The sequence below is a fragment of the Odontesthes bonariensis genome, chromosome 16, assembly GCF_027942865.1.
Source record: "Odontesthes bonariensis isolate fOdoBon6 chromosome 16, fOdoBon6.hap1, whole genome shotgun sequence".
Lineage (NCBI taxonomy): Eukaryota > Metazoa > Chordata > Actinopteri > Atheriniformes > Atherinopsidae > Odontesthes > Odontesthes bonariensis.
In genome coordinates, this window is record NC_134521.1 from 28940283 (window position 1) to 28967757 (window position 27475).

Here is a 27475-nt window from a genome sequence, read left to right on the forward strand (position 1 = left end):
TGCCGACAGCCACGCCTGTTACGGTGTTTACTGCTCTGAAGCAGGGGACTGTTCGGTCTGCACAGTTTACACAGCCCGTAGTGATACGAACGTAGAGAGAAAACGGCGCCAAGCGATTGTGAGGTCTGACTTTTTCCGGAAGAACGATTTTTGTGATGCAAATGTATTACTCTTTTGAACGCACATTGTTTTGAGAAGCAAAACGCTTTATTTTTTTAAACCCCAACCAACTATTAACGTCAACGCCGAAACTCGGCTGGAACTCGGCTCACAGGACGCAGCGGGGGGTAAGTCAATGTTCATAAATGATATGGCTAATATGGGATGTCATACAGCTTCATGTCAAAAGAGGCAAACTATCCCTTTAATGCTGCGTGTACACCAAGAGCGACCTACGCTACCTGAGCGCCGGAAATCATTATTTCTCTATGGAGGGTGAGCAGACATCCCAAGTTCCAAAAACTCGTTTCAGGGAGATGCTTATCGAACCCCCCCCCCCCGCGCCCGGCCCTATATTAAATTGGGGATTTTTTTAAAGGCTTAGACAGGCTGGATATAGATAGTTAGATACTGTAGCTGGCTCGTTAGATATAGGCCTACACAATTTAGTAACTAAATGTGTTTGATACTTTAAATAAGTCTTTGATACGTTTTGCTTTATTTTATAACAGCATTTAACCTACAGAAATAAAATGCAGATGATGGTGCGTTCAACTTAGCCTACCTCCACATGTTTTACAGTCATTAAGTCCGCCGTGGGCAATACTGAAGTCACTATTGCATACAGTGCACCTCGCACGGTGTCATCATTCTTCACCTTCACTAGGCATGGGTATACTTTAGTATATTCTGCTGTAAAATGAGTCATATATTTTCGTTTTTTACTCAAGGATTCACCCTCTGCCATTTGGCAGGATGCACAGTTTTGAGTGGTAACTTAGGTGACTGTCAGAGAGTAAATTGAAGCCCTCCCACACCGAACATTATTGGCTTATTTTGCTGAATAAACCAATCAGCGCGCCCTCTGACAAGCAGTCGCCCTGAGCAGAGCATCGCTTTGGACAGATACGCATTACGCACAGGTTTCACAAGCAACCTCTCCCCACGGCCCACACCCCTCTCTCTCTCTCTCTTGCCTGCGCAGTCGAAACGCGCATGGTGCACGAGTTATTGTATTGCCTGCACGCTCTCACTCGCATTGAAAAAAAACAAACAAAAAAAAAAAACACTCCCTCACATAGTCTAAAATCCGGGATATTTTATCCGACTCGCGGGCATCCGTGATTAACTATCAATATCAGGGAGACTCCCGGAAGTTCCGGGAGACTTGGGATGTCTGGGTGAGCTAACTGGGCTACCAGAGCGGATTCGCCAGTGGCGAAGAGAACTGCGCTACCAGAGCGGATTCCAGCGATTAAACTCAAGCTAACATTATGGTAATGAGCTATGACGCGTTTCGGCGAAAACCAATGACAATCCACAGATTGTAGGGGTCCGACAATCCGCGGGGTTCGCGGAAACAGACGTGTAAACTTTGGTTCCTATCCAAACAATAGTCGTTTAATCCTGAGACTGTTGCAATTGCCGTGTCGAGTGCTTCAATACAATAGTGTGGTAACCCCACGCATACCTTTCTCACTGCAATTAAGTTTTATTTCGAATTTTATTTCGAACTTAGTTTATTTTCACAGCTGCCTCTGCTATTCCTGCTCTTCTCAGGTATACCTAATGTAGTTTTATATAATTTGTAACGTGATATATATCTTGTATAACAAATTGTAAATAACAACACGTTTATTCGTGTCCCTGCCCTCTCTTTCCTCATATTTTTTTTCGCGGGGGTGCTGCACAGCCGCAGGGCCTTTAAAAATTTAACATTCTAAATGTGACGTCACGAGCTACCAAAGCTACCAAAGCTACCAAAGCAAATTCTCAAGCGAAGTTTCTCCAGCTACCTCTGCTACCAGGTAGCGTAGGTCGCTCTTGGTGTACACGCAGCATAAGTGTTTAAGATTATGGAACTTTTAAGTTCTCAATGAGAACAATATCAAACTACAAAGAAAAAACTGATTATTCATTCTGCAACACTAAGTGAAGTCATTTGCCATAAGTAGCATGCATCAAAACACTGTTTGCATAAACGACTGCCTCTTTTAGTTAGTGGAATCATTTATCACAGTCGTTTCTTTGTTATTTGAGCATCTAGCTGTATAGTGACATAGCAACAGGATTCTCTTTCCACAGAAATCCATCAGAGAGCAACAGTAGAAAACAACTAACTCTGTATCAGTTATGTGCTTAGTACAAAACATGTGAAACACAAGAGGCTGCTCCAGAGGTCCTCATAAGGACTGACTTAAAGGCCTACAGAAAGGTGATTTTTTGCACAAAACTGAAATAGCAGATCGATTCCTTATATACCATGGATTTTTTTTATGATTTTAAAATTATTTATATAGTAAATAGTCCTGATTAGGCCCAATAAACTATCACCACATTTGACTCGAATTTGGCAAACTGGAACGACAGGTGCGTGACGTCACGAGTGCCAGCTGCTGGAACAATCACCAGTAGTTCTAGTAGCGAAGCCAGCAGTTTGCCAGACCTGGACAGCTTCTTCACGGCAAATTTCGATGTGTGCCGCGGGACGTCGCTTGGAAATATAAAACGTTGGGTTCAGTGCAGTTTTTATTGCGAGTAGATGTACGAAGTGCGTGTGTTGCCCTCAGCACCAGCAGCTCACACCACCGGGGACAGAGGAAGCAGAGAGACCTGCGGTCGGACAGGAATCCACCTGGCGGAGAGCGAACACACTCTCCGCCAGGTGGAGAGTGGAAATCAGCCGGCAGAGCGATCATGTCCACGTCGGGGCTCTTGATGATCGCTCTGCCGGCTGATTTCAGGGCAACCATCCCGCGGTGTGTCCGCTCTCCGCCAGGTGGATTCCCCCTGAGTGTCCGCATCGCAGGGAGCTGAACACAGCGGGATGGCTCTGGCTGATTTCACCAGAGAGGAGGCAGGCGGACAGGGAGGCACAGACACAAGTTCCGACCGCAGGTCTCTCTGCTTCCTCTGTCCCCGCAACATTTGAAAATTTTCAGGTGAGAAAGTAGTCGTTTAGATCCCCAACGTGTTGAAAACCTGACAAAATACCGGCTGTTTACCATTTTGTTCCGACGAATTCGGCGCTGCTAAAGCTAGCCGCAGTGAGCAACGCACTTCCGGTTATTTTGACAAAATAAAATACCCGTTGCCTTTTATCATAGGGAAAGCCATGACGTGCTGTTGTTTTGAAAACAGGAAGTGAACCTACCCTCGTTGTAGCTAGCTTGAAACTGCGGTTTTGACAGGAAATGACGGTATGCCGGGTTGCCGCCGTCCTGCAGTGCTTCTGTCTCGGCTTGTATGGTGTCGCGGGACAACTGATTTGTCACTCACAAAACAAGTTAAATTGTCGCTAGATTCAGCCAGATTGAGCCAGATTGAGGCCGAAAGTCGCTAAGTCGCTAGATTATTTTTTTTGTCGCCAGAGATGGCCAAAAGTCGCTAAATTGGCAACACGGCAGCCAGGAAAAGCCATGGCACTTGTGACGTCGCACGGAAGCCCCGCCCCCAGTCTGGAATTCCAGGAAGGTTTCCTAGCGGCAAATTCAAAATCGCAAATTTCATGTTTATGAAATGTTTTGGTGTAGAGTCCAATGATCATTATTGTTCCTCTGTGTATGTATTATCATTATGTATTGGGTGCAGTGTCAGCTTTCTGTAGGCCTTTAATAAACACACCCACACTGTCACCAGCAGCTCACCCTTCTACATTAAGAACTCCGTAACCATGAAAATACACTTTGAATTTGTTTTAAGTGTTTGCAAAAAACGTCTGGAGACTGTTTTAATGACAATTTCCATCAGATAAGTGGAGGGAGCCCACCTGACATATGCTCTCCTTCATAGAAGCCGGCCCTCCTCGGTCCCCTATGATTTTCCTGACAGGTAAAACCGCATCATCACACAGCAACAAGTCGTCCTTCACAGAAGAGAAGCTGTGGTCCAGGCTAGGCTGATCACCCTTTAGAATACAAGTGGGGAAAAAAAAAAAAAAAAAGTTATTCAGGGACTAAATTTGAACATAGCAAGAACAATTGTGAGTAAAAAGTAAAGATGGCTGACCTCTGACTCTGCTGTTTCCTTTGAGTCCTCCTGATCATTATGGTCGTCAGGCTGAGGAACATCTGTGTCTGCCGGTTCCGTCTCCACCTGTTCAGGTTCAGGTCGGGCCGGCTCTGGAGAGGAGGGCTCAGGAGTGTTCCGACTGATCGGAATGGACGGTGTCGGAGTACAAGTGGTAATCTCAGAGGTCGGCATGGATGCTGCAACTGGTTTATTCTTCAGTTTAAACGGTGGTGGTGCAGAATCTGAGTGTAAACCTGCAACGTACGAGTCAATTACCAAAGACAAGACAGAAAGGGGTTAGGTTTGTCTGTAAATCTTTCAGTTTGCTTGATTTTGGAATATTATACTTCTCAAAATAAAATCAGGCTTTATTAAAAGAAATATTTAAAAAAATTACAAAAACAGACAAAAAAAACTTGACATTAAACACAGTCCCCATGAAATGTCTACCACAGTTCTTTTTCCCAAAGGACATTTACAGCTGCATTGGTCAGCTTCAGACACCACATATCAATTTGCAAAATGGTTTTGTTGGATGCAAAATAAGTATACTGAACATGAACATTTTGAAGTTGTCTCCCTGGAAGTGCCAAAGTCAAGGATGCCTCTAAGAATACCTACAAAATGACTGTGTTCAGATTGTCCACTTATTCACTAACCCACTGATGTATTTCAGAAATACTTGAATGCACCTTTGCATCATAATTATGTACCAAATATTCACATTCACATATCACAAATACTGGCGGGATAGTAACACCAAATCTGAGTTGATGTGGACAACAGAATATTGCTGTTTTTGGTCTGGAACATGTAATTAAAATCTCTCCCCAACAGATGAATGTAAAACTATTTGACACAGAGCTTTTTTTTACTTAAAGTATCCATCTACACATTATTATTATACAACTGCAGCTGTATAATAAACTAAATTATACCAATAATGAATTAATCTTCCTTATAAATTACTATTAAGAATGTCAAAATATAACAACTGTTAGTAGAAGCACAGTGTATACATTGCTGCAGCTCAAATGCAAATATTCTAAAAGCGAGCTACAAGTGCCTCACATGGTAATTGTTTAGACTGAACAACATTTTTTTTGGTTCAAGTCAGTTTTTTACAAATAATTTAAAGTCCTGCATCTCAGGTAAAAAAAAAAAAAAGACTCATCCCTTCATGGTTAAGTCTGACGAGAACTAATTTTTCCACAAGCATTCCCAACAGATAAGAAAATGACAATGAGCTATGAACACTAGTGCTAGCTAGCAGTAGCTAGTGTTAGCATGCTTTTTTAGCTCCTGTCTTCAGGCCACAATGAATGACAGTGTTTCCACCGATGTGTTGTACAGGTTCTGCACAGTGCTTTTGCTGTACCCCATGGTGATATTGTAGTTTTTGTTTGAAATTGAAATTTACAAACAGCCCTAAAAATTGTCAAACTCACTATACAGTGAACAAGTGGACAATTCGAAACAAACTCTGTCATCATTAGAGCTGATACTGGTGTAAAGAATGTGTATAATGCAAGTTAGATCATATACAAACATTTAAACAAAAAGTTTGATTCCATGGGGAGTTTCGGTTTAAATACGTACATTATGAAAGGTGTAATAAAAGCATTACAAAAATGTTCAAGTTTCATGCAAACTGAAGTGAAATGGCTCACTGACCAGATTCAGGTGCAGCATTTGAATTAGTCTTCTGTCCTTTGATCTGTAGTAGAAAGAAACATTATCAGAAATAATTTTAACCAGGAGAAACTTTTCAATTTTGTGATATTGTGTCTCCTGAGACTGGATGAAAGTGTATTTTGACCATTTGCTTTGCTTTATTTGCATAAACTAGGGAACTAAGAACAGCAGCAAACTTAACGATTGCTTTTTATGACATTATCAGCTGTACTTTCATGCACAGCAATTTAAAGTATACATCTGATTGTCTCATTTAACATTGTCTAATGTGTATATTCTTAACAAGTCGTGTGGCTTGCAGATCATTAAAAAAAAGCCACTTTTAAATACATTCAGCAATACTTAAGTCCATACTGCCAACTTTAAGAGACTCTTAAAAACATGTGTAGAGCAGGTGTAGTCACTCTCAAACACTGCCTGCCCAAGGATTAACACTTGTTTCTTACCCAAGGCATAGGGCTACAGGTTTAAAGAAATAAAAACACACCCATATGTATTCGCTGTGTTGAAAAATACTTAACTCTTAAGCTCTGTAGTATCATGTGGCATTAAAGCAGCTTAGAACAGATTGTACCTAATAGCACTGGATTTTACTTGTTAACAGTTAATGAAAGCTGTTGTAGAGAATGATTAATGAGATATTTATATTTACACTGAGGTAGTTTATTACACCGAACTTGCCGTACCTTCTTTTTCAGCCCAGTTGATGCCTCGGCCTCCAAACAGTATTCCAGGATCTTCTGAGTGGGTTTCCTCTTCCGCTTCTTCTCCAACACAGGAGCAGCTCCTACAAATCAAATATACAGCCTTATTGTCATCAAACATAAAAACCCTCTGCCACAATTTCAAAATAGTGCATCAAAGTTTTCTTTAGATTTGTATTGTATTGTGAGATTCACGCAGCACAAGGCTGGGCCAGCGATAGAATAGTTTGAGCTTTGCTAGAAATGATACTCCCAGCCTGCATGGGTCATCGCTTCTCAGGAACAACTTCAGAGATCATTTTATTCAGATTAAAACTGAACGATTTTGTGTTTGTAGATTGCCATTTGAAATTCTCAACTATGTTTACAGCCCCAAAATAACCAAGTTCATGTACATTTCTCTTTTTTTAATGAGCTCCTCTATTATCCTCTTCATATGGTACATAATTCTAAGGACAATGAGGGCACCACAGCCGTCAAAGCAGATGCATGTATATTCCTGCATATATCTATTTTACAACTAATCATCAGGACACTATGATGAATACAAAAACATGCAGTTTTTAGTACAGAGCTTACTTTATCTGATTAAGTTTAATAGAGTGCATTTGAGACCTGACAGTTGTTTTCTGCTGGTTTAATCACTACAACTTTGCAATCTTTTCCATCTGACCTCACATTCATAACACCTTTCTTATCTTGTAAATTCTGCTTCTACCATGTTAAGTAAAACATAAATGGCTTTAAATCATCAAAGCCGTTTACTATTATCACACATCAAATAAAACAATATTTTAAAACATACTCTGGTACCACTGGAGTTACGGGCCACACCGTGCTCCACTACAAGGTGGTCAAAGCTGGGCCAGTCCATCACAATGTATCCAATTACTAAGGCTGTTATTCAGTCTGTAGAAAGGAATGCAATTTCAAACCAACCAGCAACAGTAACATGCTCCACTAAGAAAACCGTCCAATGGCTTTGTGGCAAAATAAATCTGGTGAGCGAGCACCACAACAGATGATTTCATACGATGAGAACAGAACCTTTGAAAACACAACTGTCTGCGCCAAGGCCAAAACAAAAGTTCCACTTAGAAGTGCATTCCCCGGACTTTCTGCTGTGCAAAGTCGTCTATTACATCTGTCGGATTCAGCTGGCAGGCTGTTGCTTTGCTCTCTCTTAACATTCACTCTCAAAAAGAACATTGGGCCTCATGCAAGAACATTTTTGCATTTTTATTCTAAATTTCTCACTTTTTTTGTAAGGTCTCGTACGAACACCACGTCAGATTCAACAAACGCTCTTAACTTCGGAAAAAGTGTGTAAACAACCTGCGGAAATGATGAATGCCACCCATGCGTATTTAAGTGCACGTGCGTGAGGATAGTAAATTTGCATACTCCACGCCCAAAATAATACCATATAAGGCTACGCTTCCTCTCTCATGTGCCAGGAGGTGTTGAGTTTTGAGTCATGAGAATGGCATCAAGGCGCAAAAAAAAAAAAAAAAACTTTACGGGCTCTGAGATTGAAGTTCTGATTTCAGAGATCCAAAAAGGGAAATCTGTCATTTTTTGCAGTGTCAGCAGTGGAATTACGGTACCTGCTAAAGCGAAGAAATGGGAAGCAATTACGAGTGCTGTTAATTCCGTGTCACCTGTAGTTCGTAATGTCACCGAAATAAAAAAGAAATGGTCTGATATGAAAATGGCTTAGAAAAAAAAAAAAACATCTCGCCATGGCCAGAAACTCAATGACTGCAACTAAAGCCGTGCATCATTCGTTGCCTCATCCTGATGGCACTTTAATGGGGCGGTCCATGAGGGGGGTCTTCTGGCATGTTGTCTACCTGGGCTGAATCAGGTAGTGGAAGACCCTCGTTCATGGCATTACAAATTGCTCTATAGCATTCTCTGGGCTATAGAGCAGGTCTGGATCACTCGTAAATTCTGTTCGTACCTTAAAGAAAACTTAAAATAATTGGTGAATGCGCAAATTAAAGTTAAAAGGAAAGACACACAAACGCTGCCGTACCATTGTTTTTGAAGAGGCCTTCTGACAGTGATGGTTCTGCTTCAGGAGGAGGGGTTAATGTGTCAATGGAAAGCACTGGAGTATCTTGAGGAGATGGGTTTTCAATGCTGGGAATCTGTAGTTCAGATGGCATCAGTGCAGCAGTTTCCTCAGGAGGTGGGGTCTGTATTTCAGGGAGTATGGTTGAGGATGGGTGGTCATGTGCATTCTGGTCCAACTCCAAAAGTTCAGACGTGGAGGTAATAGATTGGCTGGCCTGAGAAAACAATTTATGTAAGTATCATCTGTGGATGTATGAACTGACATTGGCTGTTTAATGCACATGTAACTACACGTCAGAATTATCCAACACACAACAGAGCTTACTTTGTGTGATTTTTACCTTTCCAATCAACTGGAGAGGCTTTTTGGTTTTCTTCCTTGTGGGGAAAATCTGCTCATACTCTTGAGTCCATTCAATCAACCTCTTGCTGGGCTTTCTTATTCGTTTATGTGCTGTGGGACAAAAATAATAACTCTTCTTATACTGTGTGTAACATCACATACAGTCAGTTGCCTTAAATGTTAACCTAATAGATAAGTTATTCCATTGCTAAGAAATACGTTATTTTCAATCCATGTTAAACTATACAGTCATTCAGAAACACTGATTGTCCACATGAACCATTGCGTAATAATACTTTAACCAGCTGGGTCAAATAAAATAATTTTTCCGCTGGATTATTGTTGCTAGTGTTCAGCTGCATTTATCCCATATTATACCATTATACTTATATTATACTATGCTCTATGAGTTCTGGTGTTGTTTACATCTCATCACAATGGTTTTACTGTGTGTGAATAGATCCTTTCAGGTCAAGTTCAAATCTATAAATTACAAGTTAAGAAGTTATTTCCCACTTGGCCATGTCATTTTGTGCAGATTAATATTGCATAATAATTTATCTTAATAGGGATTTTTGATATTTTTGATATGGTAACTACACTGTAGTTACCAGCTAACAGGCTGAACTCAAGACTTCAGAATGCCCACAATCCAACGAGTGCAGGGATGCTTCTTACTATGGGTAATGTGGGCGACTGCCCAGGGTGCACTATATGTGAGGGCGCACGAGTGCCCTCAAAAAAAAAAAAAAAAAAAAACTTGCTAGTTTTGTAGACTACCGCTCATTTCTATGTCAAGTTAGTGGAGTGGGCGCTGGGGCGCCCTCATTATCACGTCAACTTGCTGCTGAGAGTCATACAGGTTGTGTGTGTCAGAAGAGGCAACGGGGAGGGGGACGAGGGATAGACTGATCCCAGGCCAAACAACACAAACTGCTTCCAATCCAAATAAACTGTATTTCATTCCTAAAATTAACATATTTGTTGAATTTGTTTACGTCACATGACTCCGGTTGATTGATGGGTAAACGGACGGCGTTAGTGGGAAAAGCAAAGGTAATAATGTAGAGTCATCATGGATCATCATCATGGTAAAAGACCAAAGAAGCCATCAGGTGCCCAGTTTAGAAAGAGAAGAAAAGATGAAGAGGAGAAACGGGCTAAAGATAAAGGTATGCAAATTTCTATGAGTGACATGAGTGACATGAGTGACGTAGGCTATAGGCTATTTATTAGCCTCTTGCTAGTATGTTGCTATTAGCAACAACTGTATTTGATTTTTAGTTTTGCTGAACTAGAATTAGAATTGAGGCATCATGTCATGCAACTAATTTCACCCATAGGCAACCTAGTCTAGTTTGTGTTTGCAACACAACGATGTTAATGTTAATGCCAGTTGTAAAGAGGGTGAAAACAGAGTGCCACAGTCTGAGCACTGTAGTCATCATAACTGCAGGAATCTTTTTTTATGCTCCATAGAGTAGCCTTTTTAGCTTTTTTCGGTTATTTTTAGGATTTTAAGGTTATTTAAAGCTGCCGTCGGCAGGTTTTCAAAATTCCAAGTCTAAAGTCGGAGAATTCGAACTGATGCAACTTTCAGGTCCCTCCCCCTCTGTGGACGAGGTTGTGCACGTGAGTTCACACCAGTGTGCGCGCACACAAGCTGGGGGCAGATTCATGCTCAGCATGGAAGACGTGGTTGGTGACTGTTCTGCTCAGATAATAGATCAATAATAAACCTAACGTGATTGGTTAAAAATAGCCAGGAGCGCTCTATTTTTGCAAGCATGATTACAGGCCTCAGAGGGAGCTACAGAATTCGGGATTTTTCCTAAACAGCCTATTTAATATTCTCCTTTCAGAGTCCCATGACAGTTCAAGCTAATATGACTAAAAAAAAGTTGCCGACGGCAGCTTTAAGGATTTTAAGGTTATTTAAGGATTTATGATTGATATTTATATACTGTATTTCATTTATTTATCGTGTTTTTTCTCAGTTCTTTTTGTACCTTTTTGTATTTAAGATTATATATAATAAAATAATACAAATAATATTGTAACACACCTGAAATATTGGCTAAAGCCAAGTATGTGTTAATATGTTTTGGTGCACTAATATATGTTTTAAACAAGAGTTTTAATAAGCATCTAATGTAATGTATTGTATTTCTAACATTGTAGACAACTTGTCATATGAACTTTTATTCTGTTGACGGAGTATTATAGCTTCCTATACGGCCTGCTGTTCGGTTGACAGGGTAACGAGGTTGTCGTGGAAACGGAGAGAGAAGCGGGCGAGGAGATTGTGAACGGGAGACACATCGGACGATACGGAGTTGGAAAAGAGTTTAATGAGTTATTTTTAAGTCAACATGTCAACTACAGACGTTTAGGAGAAAGAGCAGTTCGACACACTGTCTTTCTGTGTCCGTTTGGTTTCAGTTCATGAGTTATGTTTCGTTTGAGAAGTTCAGTTCACTTTCCACCGTTTGACAGTTGGATACTTTCTACCGTTGGACACTGACAGTTGGATAATGCTATCGAACGAACGGGCAACTACGGAGACTCCGCTAGCCTGTTAAGACCGGATCGCGGGGTTAAGATCAACAGAGGAGGCTTCTTCGTGTCAGAGAACCGTTACCTTGGATGGTCATGGAGTCAGTACTCGGGTGACATCGGTGGATGTTGCGTTTTTGGATACGAGTGTGGATTACATGTCGGCTCTCTGTGAGTAAGAGCTTCAGGTCAATAGACGGTATGAGCTCCATCGCGCGCCATCAGGGTACCCACAATAACTTTGCTTAACCCCGGCCGGGTATTTTTCTTTTTCTTGTTTGTGTATGGTTTTGTCAGTGTCCTGCATTTTTTGCCATTGTGTTTGGGCTTATCATTTTCAACTATAGGCTCAAATAAATGATTATCAGTTTAATTTAACTTATGTAATGTTTCACTCTGTTTTATTTATGTGTGATTTGTCAGCTAAAATATGAGCAGTGTGTGTTAAATGAATCTCTGAGGTGTAATTCAGAGTGGGGGCTCGAGAGCACAACCTTAGAAAGCACAGCAGTCATCAGTAAACATTTCTACTGTTTACCCCAGGCCTCTGGTAAAGTGAATAATCATCTCTAGACCGTTAATAGCTGAACGCCATACAATGCTGATGAGCAGGTTGGTTACAATATAATATGTTGTTGTGTTGGTGCCTGGGGAAGTCTTTATTTTTTGTGTGTGTGGGGGGGTCGGATGGTTCGCCCAGGGCGTAAATCTAGCTAGGACCGCCTCTGAACGGGTGACTCTGTGAGCATGGACTTGACAGACTCTGCTCACCTGCATCATTCTGGCTTCAATTCAGCATCGGCCATAACTCACTCCTTCCTCACATTAAAAGCATCACAGTCCACAACAGCATCCTACTTCTATGCCCTATATTATTTAGTTTATTTGATAAACTAAAATATTCAAATTAGCTATCAATTAGCTAACAATTTTTCTTTTAATTAACCCATAGATCAACAAACAATACTGGATTACTGTGGTATTAAAGAAAACTGAAAAATCTGACCTTCAGGACGTTTTGTTGTTATAATTGTATCTATTTCAATGTTTTCTTAGTAGATCTGTGCAGGTTCGTTGTTCCAATAATAGTATCCTCCAAAAAGACTCACAATACATCTACGATAGGAGCGCTGTGTAAGTGTTAAGACAAACAACAATCCCTAATGTACAGTGATTCTCCCATGATTCCACTGACAGGTGGGCCTCAGTTTAAAAAAAACTGCAGTGGAAAATTTATGAAAGTAAGATAAGACCACACAAAGTAGATCATGAAGAAAACAATTCTGTTGTTGAATTACTGCCACATCACTTATGTGTTGCACCGCTTAGATCAAACTCTTTGTGCGTGTTTGTGCAGAGTGCAGTGTGCTTACTTGCTGGAACCTTGTCTCCTGCAGAGTTGTGAATCAAGCTTGTGTTCTTCTTAGTGCAGTCTGCAACGAGGCCGTTTGCCTGTCCCAGACACAGTGTAGTGTCACACTCCTGCTCCAAAGGCACCGTAATCTGTAGATTCTTCTTAACTCTGCTCGCCCTCTCTCCCTCTGCCCCAACCCCTTCTTCACCACCTCCAGCCTGTCTCTTCAGGCTGCTGCTCTGTATGTTCAGGAATCCTGATGAGCAGTCCACTTTTGACGGGGAGTCCACTGCTGGAAATGATGCAGGTGAGGACACCACTCCTGGGAAACCAGGTCCAGACCTGGCAGGACGACAAGGCACTCTGGAGTTGGTTTTCTTTTTCAAGCCAACAGAGCTGCCCCTTCTATTATAGGGCCTCTTGGGTGTTTGACTTGTGCCACCTTCATTTTTTAGGACTACAGTTTTGTCTGGACTTGAATTTGAACTACTGATACCATACTGAATTTGTTGCTTCAGTCCTGGATGAGGAGCTTCCTCTGGCATCACTAAGGGCTCCTCTATAACATGTGCACTTGGTGGCCCAATCTCTAGTTCTAGGGGCGCCCCATCTCGCTCTCTGGTGTCATGCATGTCCTTCAACATCATAAGAAAAGTGCTGAATTTGTAGTTTGTGTCTGGCTTGAAAGAAATTGGTTTACCATCGCTCTCATTTGTCAGGGACTGGAAGGAAACCTCCTCTACGCTTTTAAAGGCATTCATAAAGGAAAATGGTGAGGAAGGTGATGATGAGGAGTTTATACCAGGGGATTTATCTTCGTGCTTTGTCTTTACCTTGGATGTAAGGGGTATGAAGTCCATTGGTGGAGTTGAGGATATTGAGAAGTTCTCTTCTTCACTCTTGACATCAGATTCAAAGTCATTTGAATCAGAACAAATTAAGGAAGAGGAGCTACAACTTGAAAATGTGTCCTGATCATGCTCACCACTGTCAATGTGATGAGATTTCAGAGATTTTATCTTCGTGCAAAAGTCTAGTTTAGCCTTAGGATTCCAAACAAGATCCTCCACATTTCTGAAAGGTTTTAGGAGCTGTTTCCGTTCAGCCTCCTTCCGGGCTTTTTCCCGCCTCTTCTGGTTCACCTCATGCATGGCTTTCAGCGCTCTTGTCATCAGCCGATTGCTCGCTGGAAGGTGGGCAGGCTGCTCAGGCATACCAGTATTCATGCCTGGAGCCTGCTTTGAAATGTGAACTCTTTTGGATTTCCCAGAAGACATGCATTCAGACATGGGAGAGTTTCTGCGTACTGAGTCCTTATGTTGGTGAGAAGGCAGAGCACTTACAGCAGAATCTGTGACAGATGACACGTCTTGCTCTGAACTGTCAAACTGATCAGTGGAGATACTTGTCAAATCAGAGACAGGAGTTTTCTTGTCATCGGACCGGTCTGTTTGTTTGGACGATGAATGAGCCACCTTGCCTGCGCTTACATTTGAAACTGGTGTCAGCTCTGTTTCAGGGGTACCTAACTTCTCAGTAGACACAGTGGAAGCCGCAGTTATATTTCCACATGATGATTTTGATGAGAGACAAAGCCTATCAGATCCACCACTAGCTTTCAACTTCTTGACTGAGACCTTTATGGATTCTGAACTCACTGTGTGATCGATGGAGCCGCTCACACTGCTGTCTTTCCAGTCTGATTGACGAGAGGATGTTGTAGTCACATTAGTATCTGGTGTTTTTTCTTTCTTTGTGCATCTAATTAGTTCAGTGTGACAAACAGTTGCACTGGAGTTTAAATACTTCTTATCCTTTATCTCTTTACGTATCAATTTCACAAAGGGCAACCTGCACTTAGTGACTAAACTTGTTTGCTTCTCTAGAATTGATAGCGAGTCAGTAGTTCCGGTTTTTATACAGGATGCTGAAGTCTTATTGCTTTCTTTTTCTCGGTCAGAAATCTTGTCAGTTATATTAATCTGTTTAGTGGCGCTTGTGAGTGAATGCTCGGTTCGACTGACCCTCTTTAAACTCTGTGAAAAACTGGATTGGCAATTGTCTTTCTTTGGGGGCTCTAAGTCCCTTTTAACATCCAGACTACCTAACTGGCCAGACAAAGGGTCAGTAACGGTGTCAGCTGAATTACTGACTGTCTGTTTACTCTTTGAACATTTACCCTGAACTGACACCAGGGTCTTCTGTTTGTCCAATGATCCTGATTGGTCAGCTGTACTTCCACTTGCATCAAAATGCTTATTACCACCCTCAGTGTTTTTACACTTCGAAGGTCCTGACTGTTCGGGTAACAAATTGGTATCAGCTGGCTTATGCTTGTCTGACAACGCTGCCTGGTCACAGGATCCCCCACTGCTGGAGGAGGCACAAGGAACCAGTATCTTTTTACTAACAGTGTTTGAGTTCTTTTTCTTACAGGGAACCTTACCAAAGAGAGAGCGGTCCGGCGTCTGGACGATTTTTTTAGGCCGCCTGTCTTTGCCTGATTTGCTAAACCAAAGACCACTCTGAATCTCAGGCTGCTTCTTCTGCTCTCTGACAACCGTGACAGACGGCTGAGATGGAGCTAGCTTAGACTGACGTTCAAGTGCTTTAGGACACAGAATTTTAGGGACCGAGTCGAGGTCAGAGTATGGACAATCTTCATTGTCTCTATCTGATTGGTCAGGGCTTCCACGCAGAGTCTTTCTAAAGTGTTTTCTACTGGTTTCCTTTGAGGATTTACTCTTTTTCTTCTGGCTGGAAGATTTTCTTAAAGTGCTTGGCTTCATTGGAGTTGTAACTTTGGATGAAATGGATCCATTAGTTATGTGTGATGTCTCAGAAAAAGTGGAGACAGGTGAAGTGGAACGAGGACAAGCTGGATGGGGCTTGTTTTCTACTTCTGGAGGGGAACTACAGTGGAAGTCATCATCTATGGGTGAAGATGTGGGGGAAGCCATTTTAAGTCTGGCAGCCAGAACAGATTCAGCCTCTACCACACTGGATTTCCAAGAGTCCTGAAAACGCTTAGCAATCTGCAGAAATGTAAGACAAACACTGCTCAGTCTTTTCACACATTTCAGTTTAGGGAAACAAATGGTTATTCTTGAATTTCACCATTTTGTTTTTGGCATGAAAAGCTTTCCTTGATTGCCTACATAGATGATCACACAATAACCAACTTTTCTTTAAGACATCCAATTATTACTTTCAAGTCACAAAATAATACTTACAGGGTATTTGTTGTTCTGCTCCCTTTGCTTGCCCTTTCGTCGCAGAAGAAGGAGTTGTTCAAATTCAAAGCCTCCATGGAAAGCGTGGGTTGATTTATTCTCCACCCAGACCATCTCCTCAGGCTCCCCAAAGGTCCTTACATGGTAGAGCCGACACTGGCGGTCACTGCGCTCTAAGACAGCAACAAATCATAATCTCACAAGATGCCCCTTGAAACTGCTCCACTTTCAAGTGCAGGAAGAACAGAAAGTACACAAGGTCGTCAACTAAGCACCAGTAATATGCAAGACCTCTCATGTGTACAATCCGACGAACAAACTGGTGTCAAAATTTTAAGTGTGACATTTTACTTTGCCAAAACATAAACAATCGGTTGACAAAAGGATTTCCAAAAAGTATTGATGCCATTAAGTATTCTTAATGGTAGCAATAATTTGGAACCAAGTCAATGATAAAACTCTGTGATACTGCTGTTCTTCTACTGTACTATACATAGTAAATGGTCACAAGAGCTTCAACAGTTCTGTTGAAACGTGGGAAAAACCATTTGGAAAGTCCGCCCTCCAAAACCATTTGAAAAATGGCAGGCACATCCCAGCTTCCCAGAAAAACAAAGTGCCATAAGAACAGCTGAAAAGCGAGCCAGTAACTGTCTTTTCTACTAACTGTCAAGTCACTTTGAAGCCAACCAGGAATGCAGCAAAATATTTTTAAAAAGTCCCTCAGACACATTTCCCTCATCTGGTTTGAAGAGAATAAACAGGGTTGCCTACCTTGGAAATGTATACAGAAAAAAAATTAAGAGAGATCTTCAAGAATAATTTTGAACAGGGTACCTTGTGATGTGATCAGAAACAGATTAACATATGATCAACTATGTAAGAAAAAAGTTCACTACATCAGAATTTGTTTGCAAAAAGTGTTTCTGACTGCCCTCAAGAGAAACAACTTTTTCAAAACTATCTAAGGTGACACTTCTAAATGCACAAACTAAAGAGGGAAACACTACTAGTGAACAGAAGCCCCCATCATTGTTGAAAGTGATTACACCTTAAACCTGCCCACACCTGCCAGTATATCAAACGTTTTTGTTTTAGCCACAAATGGAGAGCAGAAAGGAAAACATGGCTCACAAATCTTGACAGAAGCCGCTAAAGCAAGGTAAGGTGCCATGGGTGTCTTCTTTTGTTTCTTACAAAATAAAGTTTGTGGCTGAATACGTCACTTAAATTTTTTTCTTTCGTCTGCTTTAAAAAAAAGAAACCTGATAGATCATCATCAAACATCATTTGGCCAGAATTTTTGCTTCTGCATAATCAACAAACAGTTCATTACTGTGAAATTATAGTACAGTAATATATGGTACAGAGCAGTCACTTGTCGAGGCACCTGAAGCTTTCTGTATCATTTCACACCATTTTGGCTGCATGAAAAGATAAGACTGAATACAAAAACACTGATATAACAGAGAGTTTGGAGGCTTAACACTGTGATTCCCAGTCTTGAGATCTCCTGATGACAAATTGATATTTTTCATGTTAAGGGTCACACATTTATACGCTGGTCCACCCACGTCAGAAATGAATCTTGACATTGAAGACTGGGTTAGGATTTGGACCTGACGTATATCTTGCAGGAGAGGGAGGTTTTAATGTTGCTGGTGTTTGCAGTCGGCAGTCAAAAGATAAACTGTGACTCGTGGTCTGATACCAGTAAGGTTACTTAGCTAGCTTTATTCAGTGAAGTTCAGGGAACAATTAATGCAGGACTTTACAGTCCAAACTGGACTGTTTTTTTTTTAATGTGTAAATGAATAAACTATTTGTCGCAAATTTTTTAACACCTTTAAATGGAAGATGTAGAAGGCACAAAATCGACAGAACTATTAAGTTAGTATAGCTGTCACAGTTGGCATAAAATGGCTTACGTGATGCCTCAAACAGCACTGTTTGACTGAGAGAGACACTGCTGTGACTGCTTGTCAGGGTTAGTGTAGGGTGGGTTGAGTTATACACCTGAACCAATCCAATATTAAACAAATTGCCTATTGACCTCCAAGCATTTCATGACAATAAACTCCCTGTGTCATGCTCACAAGATGAGGCGTTCTACATGAAAGCAACAATGTTGGCTCATAAAGTCAGCGTGCTACTTTCTTTCTACTGTTCAGTCTGCCAAAAACATGGAGGTAGATTATGTTTGATAAAAGGATTTATGCTCAAATTTCAAATTTGGTGTAAAGATTGACGGAACTTCAACAGCACTGATATAGCTGATCAGCCTAATTCCCAAATGTATGTATTTGTTATGTGGAAGTAGAATGAAAAAAAAAAAAACGACAGTGAAACACTGGTGCTGATACAATATAAAAAAAATAGTTAACATCACAATAATTACACAGCATGAATGTGTCTTTCAAGCGTCCTAAATCATTATCTTAAAGAGCCTTAACATCAGGTTTTCAATTAGCTGTTTATCACCATTCACTGATACAAAATAGTTCCGTTATTACCAGCTAAGGTGGTTAATTAATTGGCAACCAAACCACCCACAGCTAGTAAACAATGCTTCACACTCACCTTTCATTCTGTGATAGACTCCCTCCACGGGGTCAACAGTCACCACGCAGGGCCACCATGGTCTTCGGCTGAACTTTGCCCAGACAACTTCGCCCTCGACAAACTTCACAGGTGGCAAAGACTTTTTCTTCAGGTTATTCTGCTGCTGCAGGACAACGAGGAGGGCAGAAAATGTTTTTCCTTTTTTCAAAAAAAGAATTTAAATGGCAAAAACAAAATCTGAACTTTTGTTAGTGTGCAGTTCTTGTACAAACATAACACTGTGTGAGGAGGTTGGATTACGTTTTCTGTTCAGCCCGAGAAGGCCCAAAGGTTTCGGTTTCTGACTTGTGGCCTCTCAAATTTTAGCGCGACTCCTGTAAAGTGACCCGTTTTAGACCACAATAGAAACCCCAGTCCAAAAATATCTCAATTTGCACTAGTGGCCGTTACAACCTTTGTGAGGTTTCATGAACCTTTCATGAGCTGAAATATCGCTACAGTTGCATGTACTGTGTTCATCCAGGTTGCTCTGTGAGCTCACTGATCGAAATAACCTGCTTCACAATGTCACTTAGATAATCAGGGGCTCCAGGAGTTATGAGCAACTGTGCTTGAATGTTCTACATCCAAAAAGGTTTAATGGCAATGGATGTTTTCACTCATACTGGTCTTTTCTTTTTGTCTCACTTAACATAACTGTGCCATGGATGGCGCTTTGAGGCACGTTCCTACTTAGTGTGTAAAGTCTTAGATTTATCACACGGTCATCCTGTCAAATACACGAGGGTTATGACTCGGACTTTTTAACAATTTTATGCACTTTTCTGTGAGCCTGCACCTTCGCAGATCATAGAACATTGGTGACGTAAAAAATACAGAAAATAAAGGTGGATGTAAGTGACAGCATCCAGCTATCAGCTGTGATGGTCACTAAGCATGAGATTTACTATGTTCATGGCTTTCCTGACTTTGGCAGTTTACAAATCAAATTGATAATGTATAACTGTCACACACAGTGAGTGATTAATAGACTCAAAAATGAAAGACTTCTGCAGCCCACCCACCAACTGGAAGTGTTTTTTTCCCCTCTTAATTAAATGCATTGTTTCTAAGCAACATGTGCTGTCCAGTCGGATTATTTAGTTCTTTCTTTTCCTACCTTTGCTTCCCTATCTCGGTTAAATGATTAGGTCTTGAAACTGGCTTTAAGATTGCACCAGTGTGTTAGCTGTGGAAAACAGCTTGAGATCTCTACCTCAGCAAACATTTGTTTGCATTCTTTAAAACAACTGTGATAAACATTGTGCCGAATCATCTCTTTGAGGCTCTGGTTAGACTCTGATGTAAATTGATAACTACCATTTAATTCCTTCAATACCGACAAAAAAACACAAATGTGATGCCTGGAGGTTCTGAAGGTTTTTTTTCGGGGTTTTTTTGTTTGCAGATTTCATTGCCACCGAGGGAGTTACAACTTTGAAAAAGTGGTGTCGTTTATGCAATACATTTTGATCAAAGAAGATTACTATTTTACTTGCCTCAACAGGCATTTTGTATTACAGCCACTGCTGCACCTGGAAGGGCAAGACTATCAAGATAAGCAAGCCAAATCGGTTAGATCAATGAGCAATCAACATACACGGTCCATTTCATCTCATGCAGAAAGTGGCATGGCTTCTAAAGGAGGTTTATGTTTTACGTTAGCTCTGTAAAACCAAGAAAACCACAATCATTAATGATAGTGACAGTTGTGGAGTCATGTTTCTGTCAGTGTCAACCCAATACTGCCAGGACTAGTCCTGCTATGTCATGTGAGATGTTCAGTTACCCATGTCATGTCCTGGACCACAGTGAGCCCTGTGCCTTTTGTGTATATCATGTCTTTAGAAAGCAGCTAGTTTATCTCACATGATGAAGAACTCAGTTATTATTACTTAGAAGTGAAGAGGGTAAAACTTGCCACTGAATGCCTGAAAGGACTGTCTTCAAACAGGAAGAGCTCGGAGTCACTCTCCCACTCATCTTCCGAGCCATCCCAGTATCTCCTGCGCTGACCTGAGGACTGGGAGCGTGTGACCACCTTGGCTGATGACAGCACAGTGTCCTTGGAGTCCAAACTAATATTTCTGGGAGAGGACTGAGTGACATCCCCTGTGCTCTCATGCTTATCCCGTGTTCCTCCAACTGGGGACGCAGTTTGGCGCTCCTCATCGTTGTCCTCATCCTCAAACAAAGAGGACTCAAAATGGAGTAAGCCGTTTGCAAAGGGGCTATTGCTGTCAAGAGAGAAGGCTGGGCTGGGAGGGCCTGAGAAACAACTACCTGTCTTTTTCTCTGAAGTAACAGAATCATTACAATTTGCAGGTGTGTCTCTCCTTCCACTCTGGGCCGCTTGTTGCTTCCGTCCAGAAGGAGAGTGAGCAAACCTCCCCTCTCTGCTTGTAATTTGGGAGGCAGAATAATCCCTGCAATCGGCCCAGGAGTCCTTCTCCACCCTCCCCCTCTCCTTCTTACGTGGCCCCCATTCCCAGCTCCTCCCTGGCTCCCTCGCTGGCAGGACCAGGTCGGGCTGGCTCACCATAGTAGTGAGATGCTGCAGCCTCTTGAGAGGAATGTAGGAAGAGGACGAGGATGGTGAGGAGGAGTGGTCTCTTTGTGTGAACCCATATACAGTTGTATGTTTAAGGGAAGAGGCCGCAGCAGACATGGTTAGGCTGATCGTGTGGTCATGCTGTCTGGAGGGGCTGGAGGGAGCTGGTAGGTCACGGACAGGGGTCAAAGGGCAGCCAGACCGATGAGTCTTCTTTCTAGGGCCCGTGTAAGGTCCACTCATGCTGGCATGACTCCTCCCTGAAACACAAAGAAATGATGATCAGCAAACAAACACACCACATTTCAGACATGAAAAACGCTTGTCATAGCAAATATGATAATAATGCTTATAGCTAACAACTGTTATAATATCAATAATAGTCCTATAAGAAATCACAAGCTTCGCGTTCATTCAGTGGGATGTCACGAAATTGCTGCAGCTTATGTACAGTTTCCCAAGCAGCCGGTAAAAGGATCTATTTCAAAGTGACAGGATCAACAATCTGCCTCAAGTGATGTCAAAATATAAACGTAAACAAACTCACTGACGTCGCGCGGCTCGTCCTAACGAGACATTTTTGGCCGAAAACGCCGCAGCCGAGCTGTAAATCCTCTTACAAATGCTATCGCGATATGATGAAAATGACATCAAACGCGATAAGGTCAGCCAGCAAGCTCGCTCACATCAACACAGTGCATACACTCGATAAAGCCAGTCGCACGATTACAGCGCATCATATTAAATACACCCCACGCGCGGCCACGCCGGCGCCGAGACACGAGCTAGACTTAAAATGGACCCTGTCGTGCACGTGCGTGTCTAACCGCGCGTGTGCGTGAGAGTGTATATAGATGTGTGAAGGGCCGTGTGAGAGTGATGTGCGCGGGGGTCTGTGTGTGGCATGCAGTGGCTAAATGATTGCTGAGGACAGAGACACAAACGGCATGAAAAGGCGACGACCCACAACAAGTTCATGTACGCACACTGACAGACACATACTGTCACACACACACACACACACACTTCTACAGGCTTCCCAACCGACAGATGCGGGCTATGTGCGTCAAACAACGAAATAACGGAGAAAACGCCACGTGACACGGGGTCTGCCGCGAGAATCTTACCATTCCAATGTGGCCCAACGCAAAAATGACCCTCAACCTGCTCATTTTGGCGTTTAAATGTACCAATTTCCAATTTTTTGAAAGCGGATGAGGGGAGTCCCAGCGGCAACACTACTAGGCCTGGATCCTCTCCCCCCCACCCCACCACTTCCCTCCTCCTCTCTACATCCGCTAAAGCCTGGTCCAGCGGCCCCTGAAAAAAAAAAAAAAAAAAAAATCAGCCGAGTTGTGCTCCTCCAGCGACACTCCCCCTTTTGCTTTATGATAACTACAACTTTATAATTCCCCGTTTATGGATGGATGCATGCTCTACTGGCTATTTCCTGCCTGCAGACTCAGCCTGCCCCTTGAAAGTCAGTCTCTCTGCTGTGCGCACTGCCAGTCGTCACCACTGCCTCCCTCCCCAGCCGCTCCACAGCGTGGAGCACAGAAGGGGCCGTAAATCTCTTCCTAATAGAAAAAAAGAAGAAAAAAAACCTGAGCTGACAGCCGCCAAAGCACACCGGACGACCACACGTGACATCAGAAAAAAATGAAAAAACAAGAAAAGAAATGAAAAAACAACCGCCCCGCCCCTTTCCTTAATTATAAGCATCAATTATTAAACTAAACCAGGCTGCCATCACCAGTGACATGTCATATGCCAAACTTGTGGGAAACAACTGGGATCTTCCTCCTCACCACAACCAAACACCATCCCGAGACGCACACATGCGTCAAGAGATAGGACGAGAGAATAAAAGAATCATTCAGAAATGCCTTCCACTTCCACCTCGCATGAGAAGCAGTGAAATGGTGCAGCAGTCTAACCGGAAAAACAGATGGTTTCCTTTTCTTGAGGCGAGTTGTTGTGTTGGCTCTGGCTGCACACCCGGTCTTCAAAATGGAGTCCTCCAGCCTTAGAGGAGAGGGGGGAAAAACAGGCCACAAAGTGTTAATATATGTTCGATATAAAGTTCACCTAGCCACGGAGAAACTGAGCCTCAAAGCGCACCTCCCTTGTGCTCTGAAGCAGTTTCTGGAAGCTGCTCTGAGTCTTGCCACGACAGGAACATTTTCTATACATGTTGTGCCTCCCAAAGTCACTGTCTTATGATCGTTGTGCCACGACAGGAGGGGGGAACTGAGGCACTCTTAGATTGTGGCGTGTGTATGTGTGCCAAACGCACGTCTGACAGCAAAAAAAAAAAAACACAACATGTCATTGCACTTTAACCGTCGGCCAAGCTCGTGAAGTTACAGTTTTTGTGCATGTCAAGGGGAAACACGGTGTGCTTTCCTTCTCTGAAACACGGAGTGTGGAGAGCTGGGAAACAACTGCAGCTCTCGGCCGATGAGACTCAGCTGAGAGATTTCTGCTCTGCTCTGTTACATTTCCAATGCAACGAAAACTCCAGACCTGGGAATTTTGAGGCGACATGTCATTGAGGACAGAGGGGGTGAACATGGGGGCTGTTTCAAGTGTAAAAATACCTCCCATACACCCACACATACACACACCAATCCAGTCACCGGGTGGCGATGTGGGAAACGGCGCTTAATGACCGACATGGTCGCAAAAAGGCAAAACCTCTCCTTCGGAAAGGACTGGACGAATTTATTTTTGAATTGTGATGTAAAAGCACTATAATCCTCGACGGGGTCACTGTTGAGCCCATTCAGCTTTAAAATAACATGCGTGCATATTTTACGTTTTATGCGGTCTCTCTCTCTCTCACACACACACACACTTAACAACAACAGCTCCCCACTCTCCTCTTGAAGGAAGAAAGCCTAAGGATTTTGGTCTTAGATTTTCAGCTACGATCTGAGCAGGAGGAGTTTGTGGGTAAAAAATAAAGATTTATGAGGAAAGGCAAGAGAGGCAGACGGGGAGTGAGACAGGCAGACAGGACAGGGCCTGCTGCGGGTGTGCGCAGCGCAGAACAGCGACGCACGTCGGCAGCGCCGGGCAACTTTCAGGCAGCAAGTTTACTCTCGCCTGGCTCCATTTTCTGGCAGCTTCCACCTGCCGGACGTTCTGCTGCTTACCAAGCCTTTCATTGTGTAGTCTGGATGTGAACATTTGCAGTCACAACAAGAATCAATTACTGTAGCATTCATTTAATATTCACGTTTTCTAGAGGAAATGTCAGCTATAACGATCATGATAACTCACGAGGTTAAAAGGAATTTTAAATGACAGAATTATGTAGTGATGCATTGATATACAAAGCTGGCATCAGTTCGAGGGGCAGTCTAAAGTAAATACTATTTTTAAAGTCTGAAAAAACAACAACCCTGTCTCTTTGTTTCAGGCTGCTTCTGAACGTGACTCATTCAAAAGGCCTATCTCAGTTCATACACATTCACAGGTCAAAATAGAAATATTCAACTGTAGCCTATAGATCACTTAACTTAAGAAAGAAGTGAGCTATTATTGTGTCTTTACTGTTTAATATCCATTTCAGAATTGCCATTCTTACAACGACATTCATACAATATTATATTCTTCTTCATGGAAGCCATTTTGCTGGTTGCCTCAGTTACATGTGAACACCTGTAGATTCTACTGGTTAAAATTAAACATTGTCACTTACTGCTTGGCTTTAGACATTAAGGTCACTTGGATAGGATTTAGACATCAAATCTACTTATTTAAACTTTTACGATAAACATTTATGGGGCTATTTTTTTTAAATTAAAAATGAGGATTCTAAGGCCAACGAAACTGAAAAACCGATTAATCCCTTGGAGAATCTGAGCTTCAGAGCATCCACAAATTTTTATTTTGCTGGTAGTACCTAAGAAGCTTAAATAAAAATTATACACAAAAGGACTGTTGAGCAGTTTTAAGAAAATGTTCCAGTTCAGCTTTCTCCAGCTCCAGACTTACATCAGTCAAGACCCCCTTTATAAGCAATATAAACAATAAATAATATATCAGCAAAAATAAGCAAACTCTAGTGAGTCCTGAAAGATGTTAACTTGCTGCCATACAGGAGCTAATAACAATCTCTCCTGGACTTTCATAAAACGGGATGTTAGTGCAACTGCTCTGTTGTGTTGGGCACGGATGGATGAGATTTTTTAGCCCTGAGAACAAGGCAGGGTGTCTTCTGCAGCACCTGAAATTTCTCCTGATTGGGGCCAAACTTGAACATAGGTAGTAGAGACCCACGTTGTTTTCCCATACAGGCCTTCGGAACTCTTAGGCTCATACCATCTGAAATGGCAGCCTTGTTCCAGTTCAGTTTCTCCAGCTTTCTCTTCACCTGACGACTGTAGACGGACAGGCTAGAGGTTGAGGCATGCTAACTTAGTTGGCTCCATCCAGACTTGCCTCAGTCAAGACCCCCTCTCCTAAGAGCTTATTATTTTTTTCAGAATCTTACTTTTCCTATGAAAACAAATCGATCTTTCTTTGTAAATCGGGTTTAAAACAGAAAGGTCCAGTCAGATGTACTGATATTCTCTATACTTAGAGTGCTTATTTTCAAAACTAAACGTAGTGGGTACCTCCCCAAACGAGCAAGGTGAAGGAGTTATGCACTCAGTACTGTTCTTCAGTCTATAATCAGTATCCACCATGTTAAACTTTTCAGAGTAAGTTACTTGTACCTCACTGATGTCCAGTTGCGTTAGATGATTCTCTTACAAGAACACTGGAATAGAGGTAGTCCCTTTGTCAGCAAAGATGTAGGCTTTGGCGGTTTCCATGACAACAGCTACAGGAGGTTCTGTAGTGTAGCGGTTATCACGTCTGCTTTACATGCAGAAACTCCTGGGTTCAACCCCCAGCAGAACCATTCTTCAGGGACTTCTTTACAGGTACCATGAGTCCAAAACTGCTGATGCAGTTCCTGGCTTTTTATGCAACTCAGGTTTACAGAGTAAATAGAAAGGGAGAGAGTACGTTGCCCTGGGGTGCTCCTGTGCTGCTGACTACTATCTCAAACACACATCCTTTGAGTGTCACAAACTGGGCTCTGTTTTTCAGGTAGTCACTATCCAGGCAAATATGGAGAAATCCACCGCTATTTCAGAACGCCCTCTCACATATCGCTGGGTGTAGGTTGAATTGTATCAAAAGCACTGGAAAAATCAAAGAAAAAGATCCTCACTGCGCTTCTTGTTTTTTGCAGATGGGAGTGGGCTCGCTGAATCAAGTAGATGATTGCATCTTTAACACCGACACCAGGAAAATAAGCAAACTCTGGTGAGTCCTGCCTTACAGGAGCTAATAACAATCTCTCCTGGACTTTCATAAAACGGGATGTTAGTGCAACTGCTCTGTTGTGTTGGGCACGGATGGATGAGATTTTTTAGCCCTGAGAATAAGGCAGGGTGTCTTCTGCAGCACCTGCAATTTCTCCTGATTGGGGCCAAACTTGAACATAGGTAGTAGAGACCCACGTGGTTTTCCCATACAGGCCTTCGGAACTCTTGGGATCATACCATCTGAAATTGCAGCCTTGTTCCAGTTCAGTTTCTCCAGCTTTCTCTTCACCTGACGACTGTAGATGGACAGGCTAGAGGTTGAGGCATGCTAACTTAGTTGGCTCCGTCCAGACTTGCCTCTGTCAAGAACCCCTCTCCTAAGAGCTTATTATTTTTTTTAGAGTCTGACTTTTCCTATGAAAACAAATCGATCTTTCTTTGTAAATCGGGTTTAAAACAGAAAGGTCCAGTCAGATGTACTGATATTCTCTATACTTAGAGTGCTCATTTTCAAAACTAAACGTAGTGGGTACCTCCCCAAACGAGCAAGGTGAAGGAGTTATGCACTCAGTACTGTTTTTCAGTCTATAATCAGTATCCACCATGTTAAACTTTTCAGAGTAAGTTACTTGTACCTCACTGATGTCCAGTTGCGTTAGATGATTCTCTTTCAAGAACACTGGAATAGAGGTAGTCCCTTTGTCAGCAAAGATGTAGAATTTGCCGGTTTCCATGACAACAGCTACAGGAGGTTGTGTAGTGTAGCGGTTATCACGTCTGCTTTACACGCAGAAAGTCCTTGGTTCAACCCCCAGCATAACCATGCTTCAGGGACTTCTTTACAGGTACCATGAATCCAAAA

The 27475-nt window shown here is 42.2% G+C and overlaps 1 protein-coding gene and 2 non-coding genes across 5 annotated transcripts in view; 2 read left to right on the forward strand and 1 right to left on the reverse strand.

Moving 5' to 3' along the window:
- nsd1b (nuclear receptor binding SET domain protein 1b) overlaps positions 1–23505 on the reverse strand; it is a 36026-nt gene extending 12521 nt beyond the window's left edge. Inside the window, exons 1-12 of one of the 3 annotated variants that reach the window (XM_075486844.1) lie at positions 23408–23505; positions 23224–23311; positions 20657–21546; positions 18715–18859; positions 16135–16307; positions 12921–15936; positions 8990–9102; positions 8608–8863; positions 6552–6652; positions 5845–5887; positions 4168–4424; positions 3929–4066 (exon numbers count right to left, since the gene is read on the reverse strand). In XM_075486844.1, the coding sequence (XP_075342959.1) occupies positions 3929–4066; positions 4168–4424; positions 5845–5887; positions 6552–6652; positions 8608–8863; positions 8990–9102; positions 12921–15936; positions 16135–16307; positions 18715–18859; positions 20657–21546; positions 23224–23311; positions 23408–23479 (5292 nt within the window). In that variant the 5' untranslated portion in view covers positions 23480–23505. Of the gene's footprint in view, positions 1–3928; positions 4067–4167; positions 4425–5844; positions 5888–6551; positions 6653–8607; positions 8864–8989; positions 9103–12920; positions 15937–16134; positions 16308–18714; positions 18860–20656; positions 21547–21833; positions 22032–22413; positions 22557–23223; positions 23312–23407 lie in introns of those variants that run through there. The other 2 variants (XM_075486845.1, XM_075486846.1) reach the window with 2 other exon arrangements.
- A 2623-nt stretch (positions 23506–26128) lies between these two features.
- On the forward strand, positions 26129–26201 carry trnav-uac (transfer RNA valine (anticodon UAC)). Its single transcript has one exon. It is a non-coding gene; the product is annotated as a tRNA-Val (tRNA).
- A 1162-nt stretch (positions 26202–27363) lies between these two features.
- On the forward strand, positions 27364–27436 carry trnav-uac (transfer RNA valine (anticodon UAC)). The gene has a single exon. It is a non-coding gene; the product is annotated as a tRNA-Val (tRNA).
- The last annotated feature ends 39 nt before the right edge of the window (positions 27437–27475 follow it).